Consider the following 20,632-nt stretch of genomic DNA (forward strand, 5'->3'; position numbering starts at 1 on the left):
GCCAAACTTCTGCACAAACCAGATGGTCTCTTGGCAGCTTTCCAACGTTATGATTCACAGACACACTGATAACAATTATTTTATATTCTAGGTATGGGATCCCACGTAACTGAGGGTTTTAGTACAGTGAAATTTATACAATTGACCACATCTGCTTTAGAAGAGGAGGCCATTACATGTCAATTCCAATGGCACCTAAACTCAGGGCAGTACGTAAGAATTCAACATGACTAATATGATCACCTACACATCAGACTTTCTCTGGGTAGCTCTTGACAACACTCACAAGTCATTTGTAAAAGTTTCCCCTTCTTAAATAACTAGCAGAATAGTCTCAGCGCCATTTCCCTACCTTGAATTTCACGTCAAGTCCCTTCTGTCAATCCAACACTCCCTGATGGTGTACTCAATATTTGAGATAAACTCCAGCGCTCACCAATGGTTTAAAATAATAAGTTTTACTATTTTTTTAGTGCAGTCATGCTTAGTTAGTGCACAATGTTAGTCTTTAGTCTTTGAAGTAAATGTCAGCATTCAACTTGCTTTCAATCTTATACAGGCATGTTTCAAAGTTGTAGGAAGATAAGAATTAACAGATAATTCAGCCTTTCTTCTTTATCATTTGGCTTTCTATTCTACATCTTAGTCACAGTCGCAATCACTCACAGTTGAGACAGTTGATTTGTGGTTAATGTCATTAAATAATAACTCAACTGCAACAAATAGAGTAACAGATGGTATTACCAATATAACCATGCTTTATTTATTGTTATCTCTACATTAGAATAAGTATCTTTAATATGAGTCTGTTAATTGAAAAGAAGGCTGTCTTAGAGAGAGATTAAAGGTCAAGTGTGTATACAACCTGATTGCCTAACCCCTGGTTGCTGTGGTATGAACTATGAAATTTTTGTCCAATTCTTAGCAAAATGCTTGTTTAAGCATAAGATTAAAATAACTCTGCTTGAGCTAGGCACTGGTGGTTCATGCATGTAATCCTAGCTATTCTGAAGACTGAGATTTGAGGACTGTGGTTCAAAGCCAGCCTAGGCAAAAAGGTCTGTAAGACTGTTATTTCCTATTAACCACCAGAAAACCAGAAGAGGCACTGTGGCTCAAAGTGGTAGAATGCTAGCCTTAAGCAAAAGAGCTCATAGAAAGTGCTCAGGCACTCAGTTCAAGCTCCATGACTGAAAACAACAACAACAGCAAAACAACTTGTTGGCACTAGACCCCTTACTCTACAGATACCTAGATATCTATGTATATTTCAGAATAACTGTAGGGAGAGGTCTTTTACTCCATCATTCTCTCAATCATTGCACACACGTGTGACTGATTGCCTGCTATATGCCACACACTGTTCTTTGGGTTGCAGCTAGTGTAACACACTTCCACTCCACATCAGCTTACAGTCAGGAGATTCATGATTTATGAATGATTTGAAATTAAATTACTTGATGTAGAGGGCTTTGAACTCCACATTTTAAAATAAGATCCCATAATGAGACACATGCACACTACAGTTAAGAAAAAAAGAATAAAGCCAGCTCCACTCTCCTGAGTTGTGGGAGACTTAGGACTCGTTGCAACAATGAGAAGTACAAGTTGTCATGTCGGAAACGAACTTTACAACTTTGGTGCAGGGGTGGGGGGGAATTGGTGGGGGAGGATTGAGTAGGGGGGCAGAGGGAGGCTGGGAAGGGATGTGAAAGGTAAACAAAGGAGGAGGCTGCAATGCTTGATAAGAAATGCACTCATTATCTTGCCTATGTAATTGTAACCCCTCTGTAGAGTATGTTCACAAAAAATAAAAAATAAAATGAAAAAAATAAAATTAAAAAATTAAAAAAATTAAAAGTAAAAAAAAGAAATGTACTCATATGTAATTGTAACCCCTCTGTACAATATTTTCACAATAAAAAAAAGAACAAAAAGAACTTATATACCTCAAATCCCTCCAACCCTGCAAGTCTTCCTAATTCATGCCTGCTCAGAAGTCCTATCTTCCTTTCCAAATGTATGCCCCTTGTAGTGGCCATTTGTATTGAGTGTGAGAGCAACAATAATTGCTCTAAACCAGAAGGGCACACCCAAGTGGCACCCTGCATTCAGTTCAACTTCCAGATCTATCATGTACTGCTTGTGTGAGTTCCCAGGCTTCATTTGCTATATCGGACACATGGAGATAATGCCTACTTTGAAGTTCTACTGTAAGGATTCAATACAACTCTAGATACAACCAAGTAGTTCAATATTTGGCTGTGATCCAACATGGAGTGAATGCGGACTAATTTTTCTTTTGTCACTACTTATATATTTAATCACTTAGTAATGTCTACACACTGAGGGAAGGAAAAAGGCAAGAAGATCCTTTTTTGCCTTGGGGTGTCCCTATCTTTATTTGTTTTACAAGCATTTTATTGGTCAAGAATGACACCTCCATCCCTCCCAGATGTCTCTACATTTTTTTGGGAATATTCTAAAATAAGTTAATACTTTTTCTTAGTGGATATTCAGTTTCATGATCAACAAAAGATATGTAATGAAAATTGGCCTCAAGAAGGATATATATCATATATATATATATTTAAATTTTAGATTTTAGAGTCATTGAAACAATATGTCATTGAAGCAAAGAAACACAAAAAAAGTTTAGTTTTTTTTTTTTTAAAGTCCTATCACTTAAAAAAAACTTTATTTCAGATCAATGTAAGTAGAGAACAAACTGATTAAAAACTCAGTCTAGGGACACTGGCAGTATAAACAGTCTTGAACTTTACTTGGATTTCAATGTAGAGCTTAGGGATATATTTAAGAGTCTACAAATACAAAGATGTGGTATTTGAAGAAGCTATCGAATGAGCCGTTATGGAGAATGTCTTTTAATAATGCTTTTACTGAAGTGATTAACTAGGAAACTATGATGTGAAAGTAATGAGCCCTGAATAAAAAAAAATCATCTTTCCTTAGGAAGAAAAATGATATTTGAAGGTACTTGGGGTATAACCAGAGGTACTATTAAGAGCAAAAATTTTCCTGGCAATGAGTAACATCTACAAATTGGAAACACTAGATTTTCTATATTTCTTTTAAACTCACAAATGCATCAATAGATTTTTTTTCTAAGCAATCTTACTGGGTCACTGTGTAAAGGTTAGGGATTTGCTGTTCCTACGTGATACTGTGTATTCAAGGAAGCTCATAGACAAGTTATAATTCAAATAAACCCATGTTCTTTATTTTCCTTCACTTTTCAAAAATATGAACTGTCTCAGTCATGTACAGAATTCATGATCTACGTGACAGGCAGTGAAGACTTACCACGAAGCTGGGAGACATCCTCAATAAGTGATGAGGTATTTGCTGCAGGTCTCATTTTCTTTTTTCTTTTTTTAAATATTTTTTTTATCTTTAAGTAGTTGCCCAAAGAAAGGAGTTTTAAATAAACAAGTCAGTGGACAAGTACAATGTGTGTTGGCCAGTGTCAGCCCTGCTATCAGTCTCCTTATCTTTCCCAATCTCACTCACACAGTTCTCATTTTAAGGATCTGCAGGACCCATCAGCTTTCTATGTTTCTTCTAATTCCCAGAACACTATGGGCACAAACAAGAGCTATCTATTGCTATAAGTGGCACAAAAAAAACCCATTCAAATTCAGCAAAGGAACTAGGCTTAGCTTGCTTTTCCCCGGTGCCCTTTCCTTCTAGGTACACTTTCAACTTATTCCCTTGCAGCCTATACCTGCCCAGTGCACATCAAGTACCCACATGTCTCTATCCCAATTGCTATCACCTTGTCCACATGCCCTCAATCTCTTCTGAACCCCTAAAACTAGTTTTCCACATAGTTTGTCTGCCTCCCCAGCTCAAATTAGATATTTATAATAACCTAAGACATTTCTGCAATTTGACACAGAAAACGTGAACAGCTACACAGCAAAAGACTCTGGTGATTGCAATAGAACTAAGAATCTAGCCATGACAGACAAACCCCAGAGACTCTTATCTCCAATTAACGAATTAAGCTGGATGTGGAGGCGTGTCTCAGGAGGGACAGGGTCAGCATAGAGTAAAAAAGCCAAAGATGTCAAAGCCTTGAGTTCAAGCCTTAGCATTGGTACAAAGGAAACAAATGAGCAACTAAACCCAGCGACATAAGAAAAGAACAATATGTTTTCAGTGAATGTGTTTTTAAAAAATAAGGCCAATAAAAAGAGGAAGAGCTACAAACATAAAGAAGTTCAGAGCAGCTGAAACCTCTACAGTCAGGGCTTATCAGTGTCCTCGTCTAGGGAGGGAGACAGAAAAACACTAGCTAAATATCAAGATGAATAAGACTGTTGACCAGAGCTTTTCCAGTCATAATGGATACCTTTGGAATCCATCCTGTTTGAAACCATTACTTAGGTACAGAGTTAAGTCCAGGGAAACTTGGCTTGTCCATAATTTGAGCTTGAAAAGTGTTAGAGGACAGCGTGTATTGTCTGTGTGTACGTAGACATAACAAAGTTATTTCCATGCACAGTCCTGGCAGAAGGCCCATGGAAACTGTTCTCAAGCCTGGTTACAATTATTTCACTATAGGGAGTAATCCAGGACAGTACATCCCTTTTCTACCATGTGGCCTCAACTTGAAAATGCATGCTGCTTTTACCACACAACGTTTCTTTTCAGCTCTCCTGCCTGATTACCTTGTAATTCTTCTCACCCTCCTCCTGCTGTGCGAACCCAGTCTTTCATGCCAGAAATCAGAGCTACATTCAAAGGCCAAACAAACTACATTACAACACACAAGAAACTGTACAGACAAGGGTGGGTGTGATTCCTGGTTTGCTTTACCGTGTGATTGCACAGAGTCGGGGTGCACATGTTTGTATTCGCTGCTGGTGGACATTACTTTCTACATTCTAACTGAAGTAAGTAAAGCTCTCCTCATAGGAAAGGATTTGTTGCAGGCCCTCTGAAATTTGCCCACCATAACCAAACACTTTATTTGTGTTCTGCACCTACTGCAACTCTTGAACAGCTGAATCGTGGCCCTTGGGAAAAATTCTCGACAGAACATGTTATACTGAAGTGCGTTTTTAATGAAAATAGCATCAAGAAAGAAGAAAAGATAGGTTTTACAAGGTGCAGGATTAAGAGGCTGACTCTGGTATTGAGATAAGTTTGTGGCTATGAAGTCTTTTATATGATTTCCCTTGAGTGTGCTCTGATCTACAAGTTTGAAGTCCTCTCCATCCCCATGAGTTACTTAAATTCAGAGCTAGTTTACGGAAATCCCAGATGTTCCTCCACTGTCCCAGGTTTTAATTTCTTATAATAACTTTATCACAAGTATTTGGGGGGAGGGGAATTTTGCTATAAATCTTTCCTGAACTGGAAGTATATATCAGCAACACAGATGATAATGAACAGTGAAGCAAAGTCACGCAGTGGTGATCAGAACTGCAGAAGATTGATAGAGGTGGGCTTTTCAGGTTTACAAGAAATTCAGATAATTCACATCATTAATTTCTACTTATTTATTGTTTATTTTGGTTTCAGTACTAGAGCTTAAACTCTGTGCCTTCCACATATACTTGGCTTTTTGGCTCTACTAGTTGAACCACATCTCTATCTCAAGTTTTTGTTTTTTCCCCTGGTCCATGGGAGTCTCTCTGACTTTTCTGCCTCATATGGCTATGAACCAGGGTCTTCAGATCTCAGCACCCAGTATTACAGGTGTGAGCCACTAGCACCAAGTACGTTTAATTTCTTGAGAAAATAATTTTGAGGACTAAAAACAAAGACAACCCCCCCCCAAAACCCCTCAATAGCCTGTGATGTGAATTGTGGTTTGATTCAACACAAATGTTTTCTGCTTAGACATTTTAATGTCTCCCCTCTCTCCATTAGGAGAAGTCCAATGAGAAAATGCCACCAAGTCTTTATTTTACCTTAGTTAGGCACCAAAAAGAAAAAAAAATCACTAACAAATAGCAACAAAGGGTCTGAAAAGCAAAAATAATTTATATATACTAAACTGAGAAAGTCTCCTCACATCTCAGTGTTCCTATGGAGAAAGTAAATGTACAGCAGAAAGATTAGTCAAGTATTGGCTGTGAAACGAGTTTGATAAAAATTTTCTACATATAAGAAAGGATTCCAAGGTATGAGAGGAACAGAGTTCCCTTGAATTATCAAAGCTAGCCGTTTCTACATTCAATCAAGTCTTGAACCCTCTAACCGTCCCGCAGATGATTACATTGCCTGTTGTAAATAATTTGTATCTGCTAGTGAGCATTTCTTTGCCTAATGAGATTACAAAATCCTTTGACACCAAGAGACTTTTTAAACAAATACTTTAATTATGCTCTACATAATTTATGTAGTATATACCATTGTGCCTTAAGTTTTTCTAGTGTTCAACAATGTTTCTTATATATACGTGAATAAAGATCTTAAGTTACAATCCTATTCCCTAGAACTTTAGGTCTCATTTGTATGATAAATATGAAAATACCTATAGTAGCCGGGCGCTGGTGGCTCATGCCTATAATCCCAGCTACACAGGAGGCTGAGATCTGAGGATCACAGTTCAAAGCCAGATTGAGCAGGAGAGTCCATGAGACTCTTATCTCCAATGAACCACCAGAAAAATCAGAAATGGCACTGTGGCGTAAGTGGTAGAGTGCTAGCCTTTAACTGATGAGCTCAGGGACATCATCCAGGCCCTGAGTTCAAGCCCCATAACTGACAAAAAAGAAAAAGAAAAGAAAAAAAGAAAGGGAAAGGAAACGAAAGGAAAGGAAAAGAATGGAAAGGAAAGGAAAAGAAAGGGAAGGAAGGAAGAAAGAAGGAAAGAAAGAGAAGAAAAAGAGAAAATACATATAGTAGGATAAGATTATGTAAATGATGTAGAATTATATTCTACATATTCTACATGTTTTATATGTGTCCATAAAGCCTATATAAACCAGTGGTAATAAGACAATTGTACTAAGAGGGAACAGAGAAGGCATAGATGAACTTTGTATGGAAATGTGTTTTGTGGGGTGTATATGTGTGTGGGTGTGCATTTGTGTATAAGGTATGAAGGGCAGCTAAAAATTCATATTACCAACCTTATTTTTAGAATATAGCAAGAATAATAGCTGTTGCCTTAGTTCATTTATTTTCTGAATTGTAATCTCGATCTATTTCTGGGTTTTTCATTGTAAGATGAATTCCTATAGCTGAAATTTGAGGGAAAGACTTTTGAGCTATTTAGTTCCCAAATGTGTGGAATGTTCTTTCTACCTTTGATGTGGTCAATAATCTCAGAAGTGTCTGCCTGACTCAGTCCCTTTGACTTATCATATCCTCTATAGAGTACTGTGTTTTAGTTGCTGAACATACACTCTCCAATTGTTCAGAAAGACCCTTTGCAATTCAAGGGGGAAAAAAGCTATCTTTGATGAACTTCAATTTTGAATTTCTTGAGTTAATGCTGATGTTTAAACATTGAAAATACTCCACAAAAATATGGCTTTTCAAATGAACAGAAGAGAAATAAAAATATATCAAATGAAAGCATATCATCCACTCAATTAAAAAAATAAATGTTTGTATAAAATATCTATGGAAGAACCATGAACTAATAACAACTGTAAGTATAACTGTATTTATCTTTCTTTCTTAGACCCATCAAAATATGCTTTAGTTACACTTATCCTCAACTCTCCCTCAAACAAATACATTCAAGTTTACAATTTACTATTAAATATTTTGTATATTTGTAAAAAGTATACAAATAGCATTACATACTCCATTACCTGATGCAGTTTGCTTGTTCAAAATTCAACAATCTTTTTTATTGAATACGTTTTTTTTTTTAAATTTCTCTTCTGTTCACTTGAAATGTCTTATGAGTACATGAGGGTTTCAGTTGGGTTCAAGAAACTTAAAACAACAAAAGCTTCCCACTTCTATGAAGGACAAAATAGTTCATCACAATCCTTGACTTTTATTAAAATCAAACTAAAGGAAATGAATTTTAGAGGAGAACCATACCAATACGTATGGTATCTGAACTAAGATAACAAAATGAAAGTTATTGTAAGCTGTTGTCTACTAGCGTGGTGGGGTGGTCTGGACATTTATGGTGAAACTCCTTAGAACATTTCACTTACAGGAAAACAATGGAGGACAGAAATGTAAAAACAGGTCTTGAGCGACGTGTACTAGTGAGAGGTAAGAGAGATGGAAAGTGAAAAGGGTGAAGAAGCATATGATCAAAAGTCTTTATGAGTCTCTGTGGAATGGAACAATGAAGCTTGTGGAGATGTATTTGTGAAGGTGGAGGAGAAAACAAAAGCGAATTACAGACTGGATGAGTTCAATCAAGGGGCGTTGTATACATTGTATGGACATGTCAAAATGAAACCCTCTGTACAACTTGTTGATGGGAAAAAATATAGGAGAAAAACATTTAAAAGAAAAAAATATGACTTTTCTTTACTAATATGTGCAAATTCAGGTCAGGAAGATTTTCCAACGGTGTATTATTTGTAAACCCAAACCCTCTACTTTTACGAATGCCAGCTGCTTCAGCTTTACAAACCATTTTATGTGAAAGCTGATGGGCTATGGAGCCTCTTCTTCCCTTCTGCCTTCACCTTCTTTCCTAAAGATCTAGAGAACTATGGGTATAATACTAGGCTGTCAGTACAAACACTGTACCAATGTGACTTTGTATACTTCAGGTCTGTTTACCCCAAATGAGTATAGTTGTCTTTCCTTTCTTATTCCTGTAAGAAACTTGCTTCCTAGTATATATTTGCTTCCTAGTATATTCATTTTATTTGAAGTTGGTGAGTTTCATTATTCACAGTGACATCATTTGAAGTCACTTATGGCCAATACAGCAATCACATCCCTTGAAATCATCAGTAACATGCTCCTTATTGACTTAATTAAACTACCATGAAGTTATGTAAACCTAAATTTAATTACTTAAAATTTGAAAAAACCCACTAGAACAACTAATATATGCTGAGGTTACTCCAATGAAAATGTATTTCATCCCAGCTCTCTTTTAAGATGACAGTTACTTTATTTTGAAACTGTTTATGATTATAAGGGAACAGAGAAAATGGATTAATTTAGTAGAGAAACGATACATGATCAACCTGTTAGTGAGCTACAGAACTTAAGGCACCCCCTCCCCGCCCACCCCCCACACCGCTGTGCAAAAAGAGGCAGATAAGGGGCTGAATGGTATAGGAAGGAACTGAGACTCATTTCCATCTTGGGGACAAGGAAAAAAAATAGTCATCCTTTCATATCTATGAAGGAAGGTTCCAAGACCCTGTACAAATGCCAAAGCTCACGGATGCTCAAGACATGCCATGCTATAAAGAAATACAAAATATTCCACATAGCCTCGTGTGTTGGGGCTTGGTTGCTACAGGATAAATGAGTTTGGGGGAGGCAATTGTAACCTCATCAAGGGCTTATCCCTTGCTGGATTTACACTATGAACTCATTACTGTGAGAGAGTAAACAATGTAAAGGAAGGGACTAGTTGGAGAAATACAGTCCTGGGGAGGAGGTCTTTTGCATCTGTCTTGCTGTGGCCCCTTACTCTAGTCCTGCTTTCTGTTACCTGTCTGTCATGAGGTGAACAGATCTCCGTTGCCACAATATCCTGACCTAGTGATTTGTCGCTCAAGCAACACACTCCGAGTGACCATGGACTAAACTTTCTGAAACTATGGGCCCAAAGAAATATTTTCTCCCTTAAGTTGTATCTCTCAGGTATTTGGTCACAGCTATGCAAAAGTAACTAGTTCCAGTTCCTTCTACACACACACACACACACACACACACACACACACACACACACACACACACAAACTGCCACCAGCACCAGCACCAGCACCACCAAAACCTTATGCATCCTTTAAGCCACCTCTAGATGTATTACAATACTTAATATAAATGGTATGTCTGTCAGTACTGCTATTCTACATTTTTAGAGAACTACAGAAGAAAGTGTATATATATTTGGTACACTTGAAATTGCTCTCTCAATATTTTCAACCGTGGCTGGTCAAAGTGAAGACTGGAGGGCCCATGAATACAAAGGTGGACTATACTTTCACTAAAGAATCTGGGGGGTATATGACAGCAGCGGTTGCTGCAGTGTTGGCTCTTACAGATCCAGCAGGAAAAGGATGTTATAGAAGTTCTGTGAGCTGTCACATGATCAGTTGTTCAGTCTGGTCATTCTGAGCTTATCTGATTCTGTTTTGCATTTGTTTGCTTTGCCCTTCGTGTCCTGAGCAGGATTAGGAATGTCAGAGAGAACACTGGTAAAAACAACATCCATAATACAACTTTTCCAATTGACGCAGCAAAAGTCTGCTGCAGGCCGGCACTTGGGAATGTAAGAAAGCAGGCTGAGGTGGGGGAGGGATTTGGTATGTTTCCCTGATGTCAGCACAACTGAGTTCTACAACCTGGTCCATTCAGAGAAAAACACATTTCTCCTCACAGTGCAGGAATAGCTGGACCATGCAGTTTAATAGGGACTAGCCGGTTCTGCGTGCTGTTTTCTGACCTGAGGCTCAGTCTGTGTAGTTACTCAGTAAACCCTGATGTGGGCAGCCATGCTTGTCCTCAACCCTCATGTTGTCTGCTGAAGCTTTCTCTCCACTCTCTTTCCACAGGAGTACCTTATAGATCAGAGTGTTCAGCTTCTGGTCCCGTGAAGGCTAAATGTCCAAATATCAAGGTTCAAGTATTATTGAGAAGAAACAGAAGTGAAGATTGCAAGGCGTGGAATTGGGTAAATAGGCCAGGCTTAGCAAACTGCAACCTTCGTACACTGTGATTTCAGGTCCTCTCTACAATTTCTTAGTTTTAGATAATTTCCCCTCAAGCCACAGCTTATTTGACTGCTGGTTTAATATCAATGCCTGACAGACTTCTTTAATACACAGACCCTTTTCCTGTAATTTTCAGCTTCACTTGCAGGCAGATTGGCCTGTAGGTCAAACCAGTGGTGTTACAAAGAAGGGAGTATTTGTCTGCATTCTATTAGATTGTTGACTATTTTAGACCTCTGATTAAGCTTCATTGCTAAAATGCTGAAAGATAGTAGATTTTCCAGGAACATAACCTGTATTTGGGGAATACAAGTTCACTTCTACCCATCAAAGTTTGAGCCAAAATAAATCTTTTCTTTGAAAATGCTCAACACACAAAAGAAAAGAAAATTGTCACAATCTTCCGATGGGTTACTCAGCTCCACCATTGAATGACTTTCTGGAAGCTTAATGGAAGGATTTTTATTTCAGCATCTAGAGTGTGTAGAAGAACTATTATTGAAAATAGGTGTCAGTTAGGATATAGTGCATGCATGGTCACAGAGAAAATATTGTGTACACTAATATAGGCTAATAAAAATGGAGGAAATGCTAAATGATCACAGTCTTTATGGTGAAGACAAGGTGGTGGAGGAATTCTTGATTCTTATTTTCCTTTCTTCTTATTTCATGGGAAGGAAAATATTCCAGAACAACCACGTAGAATGTCAGAAAGAAAATAGGCTTTTCCAAAAATTCTATTTAGAGTCCACCAAATTAAAAACACAGACACTTAAACTGAGATTTCAGCTGCCAGAACACTCCAGCGAAAAGTTGTAAAGTGAGAATTTCATAGGGTGCCAGATTCTTGCTAAACCCAAACTTTTAACACCTTAACAGATATAGTATGTTTTAAATGATTGCATATTGAATCTTGTCAAAGAGCAAGAAATCCAAATGTGCATGGGGCCTTGGATCGCTCCCAATGATGAGGCTTCGTCAGGAGGCCACACAAAGATACGATACAACATCTGGAGCCTATGTTCTGTTCCTTGTTCTAGTTCAAACCCTTGGTGACTTAGCAATGTGCCGTATCCACATTGCATCAAGGCCTGAACACAGGCTCTTTTTCAAGATCTATAGAAACAACTATACGTGTTGAGAAGCCACTGTATGCTGGGAATGAATACACAAGGTTCTTCCTGCAATACCTTAGCTTAATCATTACCCTCTATTCCTTCCTTGTCGCCTGGTATTATTGCTCTATTTCATGGTGCAATTAGATGAATGAACCTTCCCACGCCTTCCTAGTGAGGCCTGTAGGATTTTTTTTTTTTTTATGAAAAATGTTGAGGTCATTACTCTAGTCCTTTTTTCCTGCTATGATCTTGCAGAGAGATCCTCAGAGAACAGGCTTTCCAATCGTCTTCTATAAACCATGGGCCAGATGTGTTTGGAACTCAAAATACTTCTCAGAGATGATGTTTATAACATGTATTACACCAGGCCTTCAGTGGGGTCTGAGTCAGCACCTCATAATTATATACATGAGGACTTCTGCAGTGGAAATAGGAATTTTCAGAATAAATTGAGTAAGTAAAGGATGAAAATCGCCTCAAATTAGTGCAAGACAGATTTGCCATCCAATGTTACATTTGAAAAACAGTGTATAATTTTCCGGGTATTTTGAGTTTTGAAATTGAGGAGAAGAGAATTTAGATCTGTATTACGTTTTCAAATGGCAATGGCAAATGAGCCCATTTATTTTAGAAAGAGAGGAAATGCAAAAAGCCTTACCATGATATTATCTGTAAGATCTTCAAAAAGAAAGAAGAAAAAAAAACTATTCCCCTCTGGACAAGAATTCCCCTTGAGCTGGGGCTGATCAGGAGTTTCTTGAGAGCACATACGACTTGGGAGGTGAGTTAGTACTGACGCCTTGGATTAATGAATGTCATTAGTAAATCTCCTAGGCATTACAACAACTAGATCACCAGACATTATAGACAGACCTGGAGTGGAAGATGAACAGATCTCTTGGACACAGAAACAGGCTTGGAGAAAAGTGAGTAACCCTTGTTTCTAGACGCCTGCCACATGACCTTGACAATATTTTGTCCTCTAGAGTTGCTTTGTGACCGTGCTGTTGTAATGGAATCTGAGCAGCCTCACAATACTATATAAAAAGTGACCAGAAATGGGCTGACCTAATGTCTTGGAGACTCACAGGAACGTTCCTAGACTAGAATAAAAAAATCTCAAGACATGACGGTTGCAGCCAACTGGCATGTTCACGCTATGACTCCATAATAAGATAATTATACAGCCTGATTTTTTTTTAGGTATATAAAAACCAAAGGCTTATCTTTTTAATGTAGAGAATTTATCTGTTTGTGCTTTTGAGACAGAGTCAAGATGTCCTAGAACTCAAGATACCCTTGTCTTTACATCCCAAGTTCTGATTACAGACATGTACTCAGTTTGATGCGTTAGAGGTGACATTGGGAAGTCTAGCTTCTGGGGCCTTTATGCTAGGAACTACATACAGGAAAAGGGGCCAGGAGGAGTTCGGGAGTTGTCACCCGTGAAGATATAAAGAAATCAAGGCTTACTTGGCTTCCAAGGCCAGCGCGATGATGCCAGCAGCCATAGGTGCTGAGGCAGATGTCCCGGTGTGGTTGTCTGTGCATCGTTGCCTTAGGTCTGTTGTGATCTACAATACAGAAATGAAAAACTTAGACTGGGGAAGTCAACGTCGAGCAAAGGCAAGGAGAGAGAGAATGCGTTCCCAAGTGTGAATGCAGAGCTGTTAAAGATTCATGTTAAATTCTACATTCCCTTTATTCTGTGATCCTATCACGTTGAGAAAGTCACCTGTGTACATCAACTTCAATAAAGTAAAGCTTAAAACCTGGACTCGACTTATGTTAAAATCAGAAACAAGACTAGAGAGAGCCTACGGAGAGAAACATCAAGGGTAGGAAGTATTTCCTTAAATTATTGTACTCTAGGCTCTGAACTCTAGTACTAGCCCGGATTCAAATGAGACTTAGCCCATTGATTCCACACTTCAAAACAGTAAACCTGTCAAACCAACAGCTAGAATGGAACATTGTCAGCATGAAGGATAAACACTAATCACTACCCTCCCTGAACTGTTACAATGACATTGCAAGTGTAAAAGTCCAAAGGAAGCTCTGTCTCAGTCAGCTGGTTTGGATCTTTCCAGAGTTCAGAGAAATGCAGCATGGAAGACACAAGTTTTCTCTAAGCTTTTACACAGATGGGAAAAGCAAAGCAGAATCTGTTTGCATCCATTACATTTCATACACAATCACAGTACAACATGTCTACTGGCACATTATTGTAATCAGATCATTTTCTTGGCTCAAATCCAGTTCACTTTTAGTTATGGCTGAAGAAAACATTACCTTTCAGCAAGGGCAATGACTCTCAATGTTTGTTTCATTATTGTCTCACTAAGAAAGAAGATTAAATTTAAATTTGCTTTCAGACAAGAAATCAAATATTACTCAATACAATTTCCAAATCATTGTTATATCTGTAAAATCTTAAAAAAAAAATCTTCCACGCTGGATAAGAATCACCGTTTGGCTGGGTGTGATCATGTGTTCTTTGAAAATGCACCTGATGTGTGAGACATGAATGGAATCTTTAGAGCTATGAATGGCATTAGAAAATCTCTGGCATTAAGACAGCCATATCACTACACACTGCAGAGAAGAAAGGAGGAGTAAAAGGTCAGCAGAAAAGTAAATGGGATGGAGGCATTGGAAAAGCAAGCCTTGGTATTTTAAAGTGCTTTCTTCAAAAGGCACAGAAAGATGAGCTGGATTTGGTTTGTGAGAGCTGTTACGTAACTCCCAAGACGTTCCTCTATGTCACATGAAGATATTTCAGTAGACCCTTGTATACACCATTATAGATAGTTCCAACATGTTGGCCTATTTCATTTTACACTGTTCTTATTGTCTTTTCTCTGTTGTATTTGACACCTCTAACACTACCAGACTATCTGTACTAAGTGGATCTATTTGCTGACAGATAGGAAGACTAAGATTGAACAAAGAGATCTAAATGCCAAGCTGGGTGTTGGTGGCTCATGCCTTTAATACAGATAGGAAGACTAAGATTGAACAAAGAGATATAAATGCCAAGCTGGGTGTTGGTGGCTCATGCCTTTAATCCTAGCTATTCAGCAGGCTGAGATGTGAAGAGTAAGTTTAAGGCCACCCTGGGCAGGAAAGTCCAGGAGACTCATCTTCAAATAGCCACCAGAATACCAGAAGTGGAGCTGTGGCTCAAAGTGATAGAGTTCTAGCTTTGTGCAAAAGAGCTCAGGGACAGCACCCAGGCCTCAAGTTCAAGCTCCATGACCAAAAAATAAGAAGAAAGGAAGAAAGAAAAAGAAAGAAAGAAAGAAAAAAAGAAAAAGAAAGAAGGTAGGGAGGAAGGGAGGGAAGGAGGGAGGGAGGGAGGGAGGGAAGAAAGGAAGGAAGGAAGGAAGGAAGGAAGGAAGGAAGGAAGGAAGGAAGGAAGGAAGGAAGGGGTATAGATGTCAGGTGCCAGTAGCTCATGCTTACCTTGAGCAAAAACAAAAGCTCAAGGACAGTGGTACTCAGGCCAAGTTCAAGCCCCAGGACAAGCACAATATAGATAGATGATAGGTAGGTAGGTTGGTAAGTAGACAGACAGACAGACAGACAGACAGACAGACATTATGGTAGTATGGGGGAACAGAGCCATATCTATTTTTGTTTAGAAACTTTCTGGACTTACCATTGTTGATAATAAAAAAGCAATCTTCTAATGGGCTTAAAAATCATAGAACAAAAATTTACCCTTCTAGCATTTCAGGTATGGAATACAACATTGTTAACTATATGCATTCCACTAGTCCCTTTTCATATTAAACAATGAAAAACAACAATGTCATAACTCTTCATTGTCTCTCCCTGCCTCCTGGGAACCACTGATATCTTTTTTCTATGTATTTGATTCCTCATAAAGTGGAATCATATGGTATTTGTCTTTCACATAGTGTCACGTCTTCAAAGTCAAACCACATTGTAGCCTGTGGAAGGCTTTCCTTTCTTTTCTTCCTTTTTTTCTTTTGTGCTGGTTCAAGGCCTAGGCATTGTCCCTAGGCATTATCTTTTGTTCAAGGCTAGCACTCTACCACTTGGGCCACAGGGCCACTTCCAGCTTTTTCTGAGTAGTTTATTAGAGAGAAGAGTCTCATGGACATTCCTCCCTAAGCTGGCTTTGAACTTTGCTCCTCATGTCTCAGTCCACTGAGTAGCTAGGATTGCATGTGTGAGCCAACAGCCTGTGTGGCTGATTTCCTTCTTTTTTTTTTTTAATCCATTCATCTGTTGATGGACACCTAGGATTATTCCACAACTTATCTGTTGTGAGTAGTGCTACTCATGTACAAAAATGCCTCGGAAATTGTAATTTCAATTCTTTGGAGTCTGTAAATAGAAGTGCAATTACTGTGTTTTTCAAAAGGCATTCTACTACATTTGAAATCATGGGTGAATTCTCATCCTTCATTTGAAAGTGCTGATCTCTAAGTTGGTGCTGGAACACCTCTGGGTTGTTTAAAGAAGGCCTTGCCTGCATTCTTCTCATTTTACCTCACCCCATGGCCACATTCCTTTGTCCAAGTTTTTTATTATAGTATTTTTTTTTCAATGACTTGTGGCTGGCTTCACGATTTTTAACTTGGCTCATATTGCTTATTCTTCAGCTGCACCAGACACAGAAACAGATCCAGAATAAATAGTCCAAGTGTGTGCAGCATTTTTGAGTATCATAAATAACTACCTCCAGCCAAACACAAACAATGAAAATTTTATGATGTCGTGTTTGCAACAGGAATATGCCTTCTCCACATACAGCATTTGGTCAAAGAAAGAAAAAGAGCTGCTCAATGGTTTTACATATATACGCCAAGGAGGTGTTAAATGCTATTAATGTAGACGTCCAAGTCACCACCATGCTGTAATCTTTTCAACCAACTGGAATGAAGTGAAATTTGAGACTAGGGACTAAGGGTGAGAAAGGAGTAGTCCAGGAAGGTGATGGCAAGGAGGAAGGTTAGGAGGAATGGGGGGAAAGAAACAAACACATCCTCACTCCCTTCTCCTTTGCTTTAGTGGAAATTCCAGCTGGGTCATTTCACGAGGAAGTTCCTGCCACGGAAGAACCTATTTAGGTATAAATTACCAGAAAGATCTAAGGCACAATTTTTATCCTCAAGAGAAGCTACAGTACCAGAGGATGTTTTATGTCTGTCTTTACAAAGAAAAGCCAAAGACCACCAAGGGGTATGCGATCTTGAAGAATTAGTTTTGAAAACTGGAACCACCTGGCCTAAGTGTATTAATCACAACACACACACACACACACACACACACACACACACACACACACACACACAGAACCAGACAGTAAGACTGAAAGGACAATGTTCACCTTACAACACGGGGCAGAAAGTTTGCAGACTCTTTGCAAAGCCAGAATGATGAAGTCCTATAGCATTAGACACTCTAAAGAAGATCTCCGAATTTGGTCTCAGTACTGATGGTATGTCATACAAGGCCTAACTCCCCACCATTCATTCCTCAAATGATGAATACAATTTTTCTCCTAAGAACTCAGATTACTCAGGGAAATATTATTTGTGTCCATAAGAGGGAAGGAAACTGGACAGGACACTGGACTCTGAGCCAGATCAGACATATCCCAGCAAAATTTCAGCGTCTCTCGGAATCAGTAGCTGATGAATTTTTGGACTCTATAAACTTTGGGGATGTCATCTTGAGTTGGTTTAAAAGTGGGAGGGGGAGGTATTGTTCAGGATTCCCCAGGCTCCTCTGAGAAGATCCATCATCTTTTCTCATCCTTATTTCCTAATATTATCCCTAATGTTTATTTCCTAATGTTCCTAATCTTATTTCCTACTGTTTCACATTTCATTCTATGAGATGATTCGAATTTTCGTTGTTCTCTAGGAAGCCAATTCTCTGGGGAATTTCAGTTCAGTTTGATTTTTGTTTTCAGTGACTGGCTTTTGCAGCAAACTATAGGTATAAGTTTCTCTCTACCTAATATCAAATACTTCGTTTTATTATCATGATGCCAAAGTGACTCCTAGCTGTTAAAAGAGCAATGGAACAGATATTTTTAAAACACGAGGTGATTCTGCTGCTGTCTATTAGGTTGAATTTTGTATCTGCCATTGATTTGATTTTGGATCTGAAATGTGCCAAGCGAGCTGTTTCAGGTACAGAAACAAAACTTAAATGTGTCAGTAAATAAGATAGATATATTAAGCCTAGTAATATTAAAGGGATAAGGATCAATGAATGCTCTTTGTATCCACATAAGTCACCACAGCTGGTAGAGAATTCAATGACAGATGACAAGTTAGTACAAGATCCAGCGTCCACATTGGTAAGAGAACATGAGGTGTGTAGATGTAAAACTTTGCCAACAAACAAGCAAACACTAAATCAGGATCCTACCGTGGGTCGTTTTCGCTTCTCTATGTTCAGCTTCACCCTCCTCACCTTGACCTGGACTCCCACTTGGAATTTAACTCTTTTGTTCATTCACTGGCCCTCTACCATCTCAACTTGGCCTGTAAACCCTCGGCTTGGTTGTAAGCACCCACAGAGGCCCAATATTTACGGGTTAATTTGAATTGCCCAAATCAAGCACACCTATAACACCTTTGGTCTTAGACCTTCAACTCTCCCACGCAATAAGGCAACCATTCCGGGGCACTTCTTTTTTTGACTAAGCGAATAAAGTACCAAGAAACTTATAATTCATCTAGAAAAGTTACTTGCATATATTGATACAACCTAGAAGTTAAACTATAAACATTATTCATTCTCAGCTGTACTATTGCTACCTTCCTGCTTCCCCGCTATGAAAATGACCACTGTAATAAACTGGTGGCAAGAAAGGAAATTTGCAATGATATGTATGCACAGGCCAAATTACATCCCACCACAAGGAAAGATACATGCAAGAAAAAGGATGTTTGAAAGAAGCCCAGGACAGCAACAAAAAGGGTATGTTGAGAAGATACTGAATCCTGGATTAGGAGCAGAAGGAAAAGCTGACTGCAAATACTGTCATCCATGAAAACACAGGCAACATGGAATATCTAGAATGGATGGCAGAAGTGACCTGTGGCCATGACCAAGTAGACCTATGTGGCCTGTGTGTATCACACAGTTCTACTGCCTGACACATCTAAAAATGGAGAAATTCTCAGGAACAATGTTTCCTTTCCACCTTTTCACAGTCTCAAGAGAATGCAGACAATCTTCTGAACATAATTAATATCTAAGCTTGCTGCTCTGCTACTCATGAAAAGTACTGGCAGTTGCTAAATCAAAAGGAGAAGCGGGGACAATACAGGACGATCTTGTACAAAGGATGACTGCATTTGAAAAATGAATGAGGTGGAGGGGGAGTGGGCGGAGAGAGGGCAGGATGTTTGTGTAAAGCAAATGCCACCTCTGCTGAGCAATAAGATAATTTTGGGGCTGACCCTGAGATACGTCAGACAGTAGGTTTGCTCTGAGCACAAATAAATAAAGTGACATCAAGAGAGCAAGAGAATACATTCTCCAAATCTTGGCTCACAGTACACCTCCTAGGAGGACTAGGCCAGACCTTGTACCCTTATCACAAAGACAAATTACTAGTTAGAGACTGAACCGGTCCCAAAAGGTAGAGATAATGTAGCGAGGAGAACTTTATCTATAAAACAGAACCTGGTAGAAATTTGGGGAGGTGGAAGCATTCTTTCATGGACAGTCAAGAAAGTTGTGCTTTTGGCTTTGTTATGTGGGATTCCTGTTAATTTTGGATGCTAAATCACTGACCTTTCACTAGTTTATCCAGAGACAGTGGACATGCGCCTCCCCATCTTCCCGGGAAGCTTCTGTCCTTCCAAGTATCTGACAGGCATTTATGCATGAACATTTATTGAGCTCGAGCTCTGGGAAGGAACACAGCCTTCATCCTCAAGTAGTTTCCATCCTAGCATGGATGCCAGACAGTAAATAAGCAAATGTACACAGTCGTGTGAAGTCGCTCTAAGTATACAGAAAGGAACACTGAAGAGGAAAACAGAAAAGAGAGTGGTAGGGAGGAGGGGATTGGTTTAAGGTCGCCTGATGAAGAACATCACACAGAAGATATTTGAGACATAAATTGGTGGCTATCTGTAGGAAGATGCATGAGAGCTCTCTGCAGAGGACAGAGCTCTGATTGGAAAAGCATGCACAAAGTGAGCCCTTGCTGTGGAGGGGGTGTTTACTTACACTGGGCTTTGGATTGTTTATGTTAGAAGTTGGGTTGATGACTTATGGGCAGGAATGGTGGGCGGGGGAGCTGGGAGAGAGGAAGGGAAGCAGTGACACTGTTCAAAGAGAAATGTACTCAAGCCAGGTGCTGGTGGCTCACACCTACAATCCTAGCGACTCAGGAACCAGCTTGAGCAGAACAGTCCCCATGAGACTTTTATTTCCAATTAACTACCCCAAAACAAGAGGTGGAGTGGCTCAAAGTGCTGGAGTGCTAACCTTGTGCAAAAAGAGCTCAGGGACAGTGCACAGGCCTTGAGTTCAAGATCCATGGCTGACGAAGAAGAAGAGGAAGAAGAAGAGGAAGACGAAGATGAAAAAGAGGAAGAGGAAAAAGAAGGAGGAGGAGGAGGAGGAGGAGGAGGAGGAGGAGGAGAAAAGGAG

General features: G+C 39.1%; 1 protein-coding gene across 1 annotated transcript in view; it reads right to left on the reverse strand.

The window, feature by feature from the left end:
• The window catches only part of Pcsk5 (proprotein convertase subtilisin/kexin type 5), a 351,177-nt gene that overhangs the window by 190,832 nt on the left and 139,713 nt on the right, over window positions 1-20,632 (reverse strand). Inside the window, exon 9 of the mRNA XM_013018392.1 lies at window positions 13,448-13,548. Within this exon, the coding sequence (XP_012873846.1) occupies window positions 13,448-13,548 (101 nt within the window). The remainder of the gene's footprint in view (window positions 1-13,447; window positions 13,549-20,632) is intronic.

Source organism: Dipodomys ordii, unplaced genomic scaffold, assembly GCF_000151885.1.
Source record: "Dipodomys ordii isolate 6190 unplaced genomic scaffold, Dord_2.0 Scaffold40, whole genome shotgun sequence".
NCBI classification, from domain to species: domain Eukaryota; kingdom Metazoa; phylum Chordata; class Mammalia; order Rodentia; family Heteromyidae; genus Dipodomys; species Dipodomys ordii.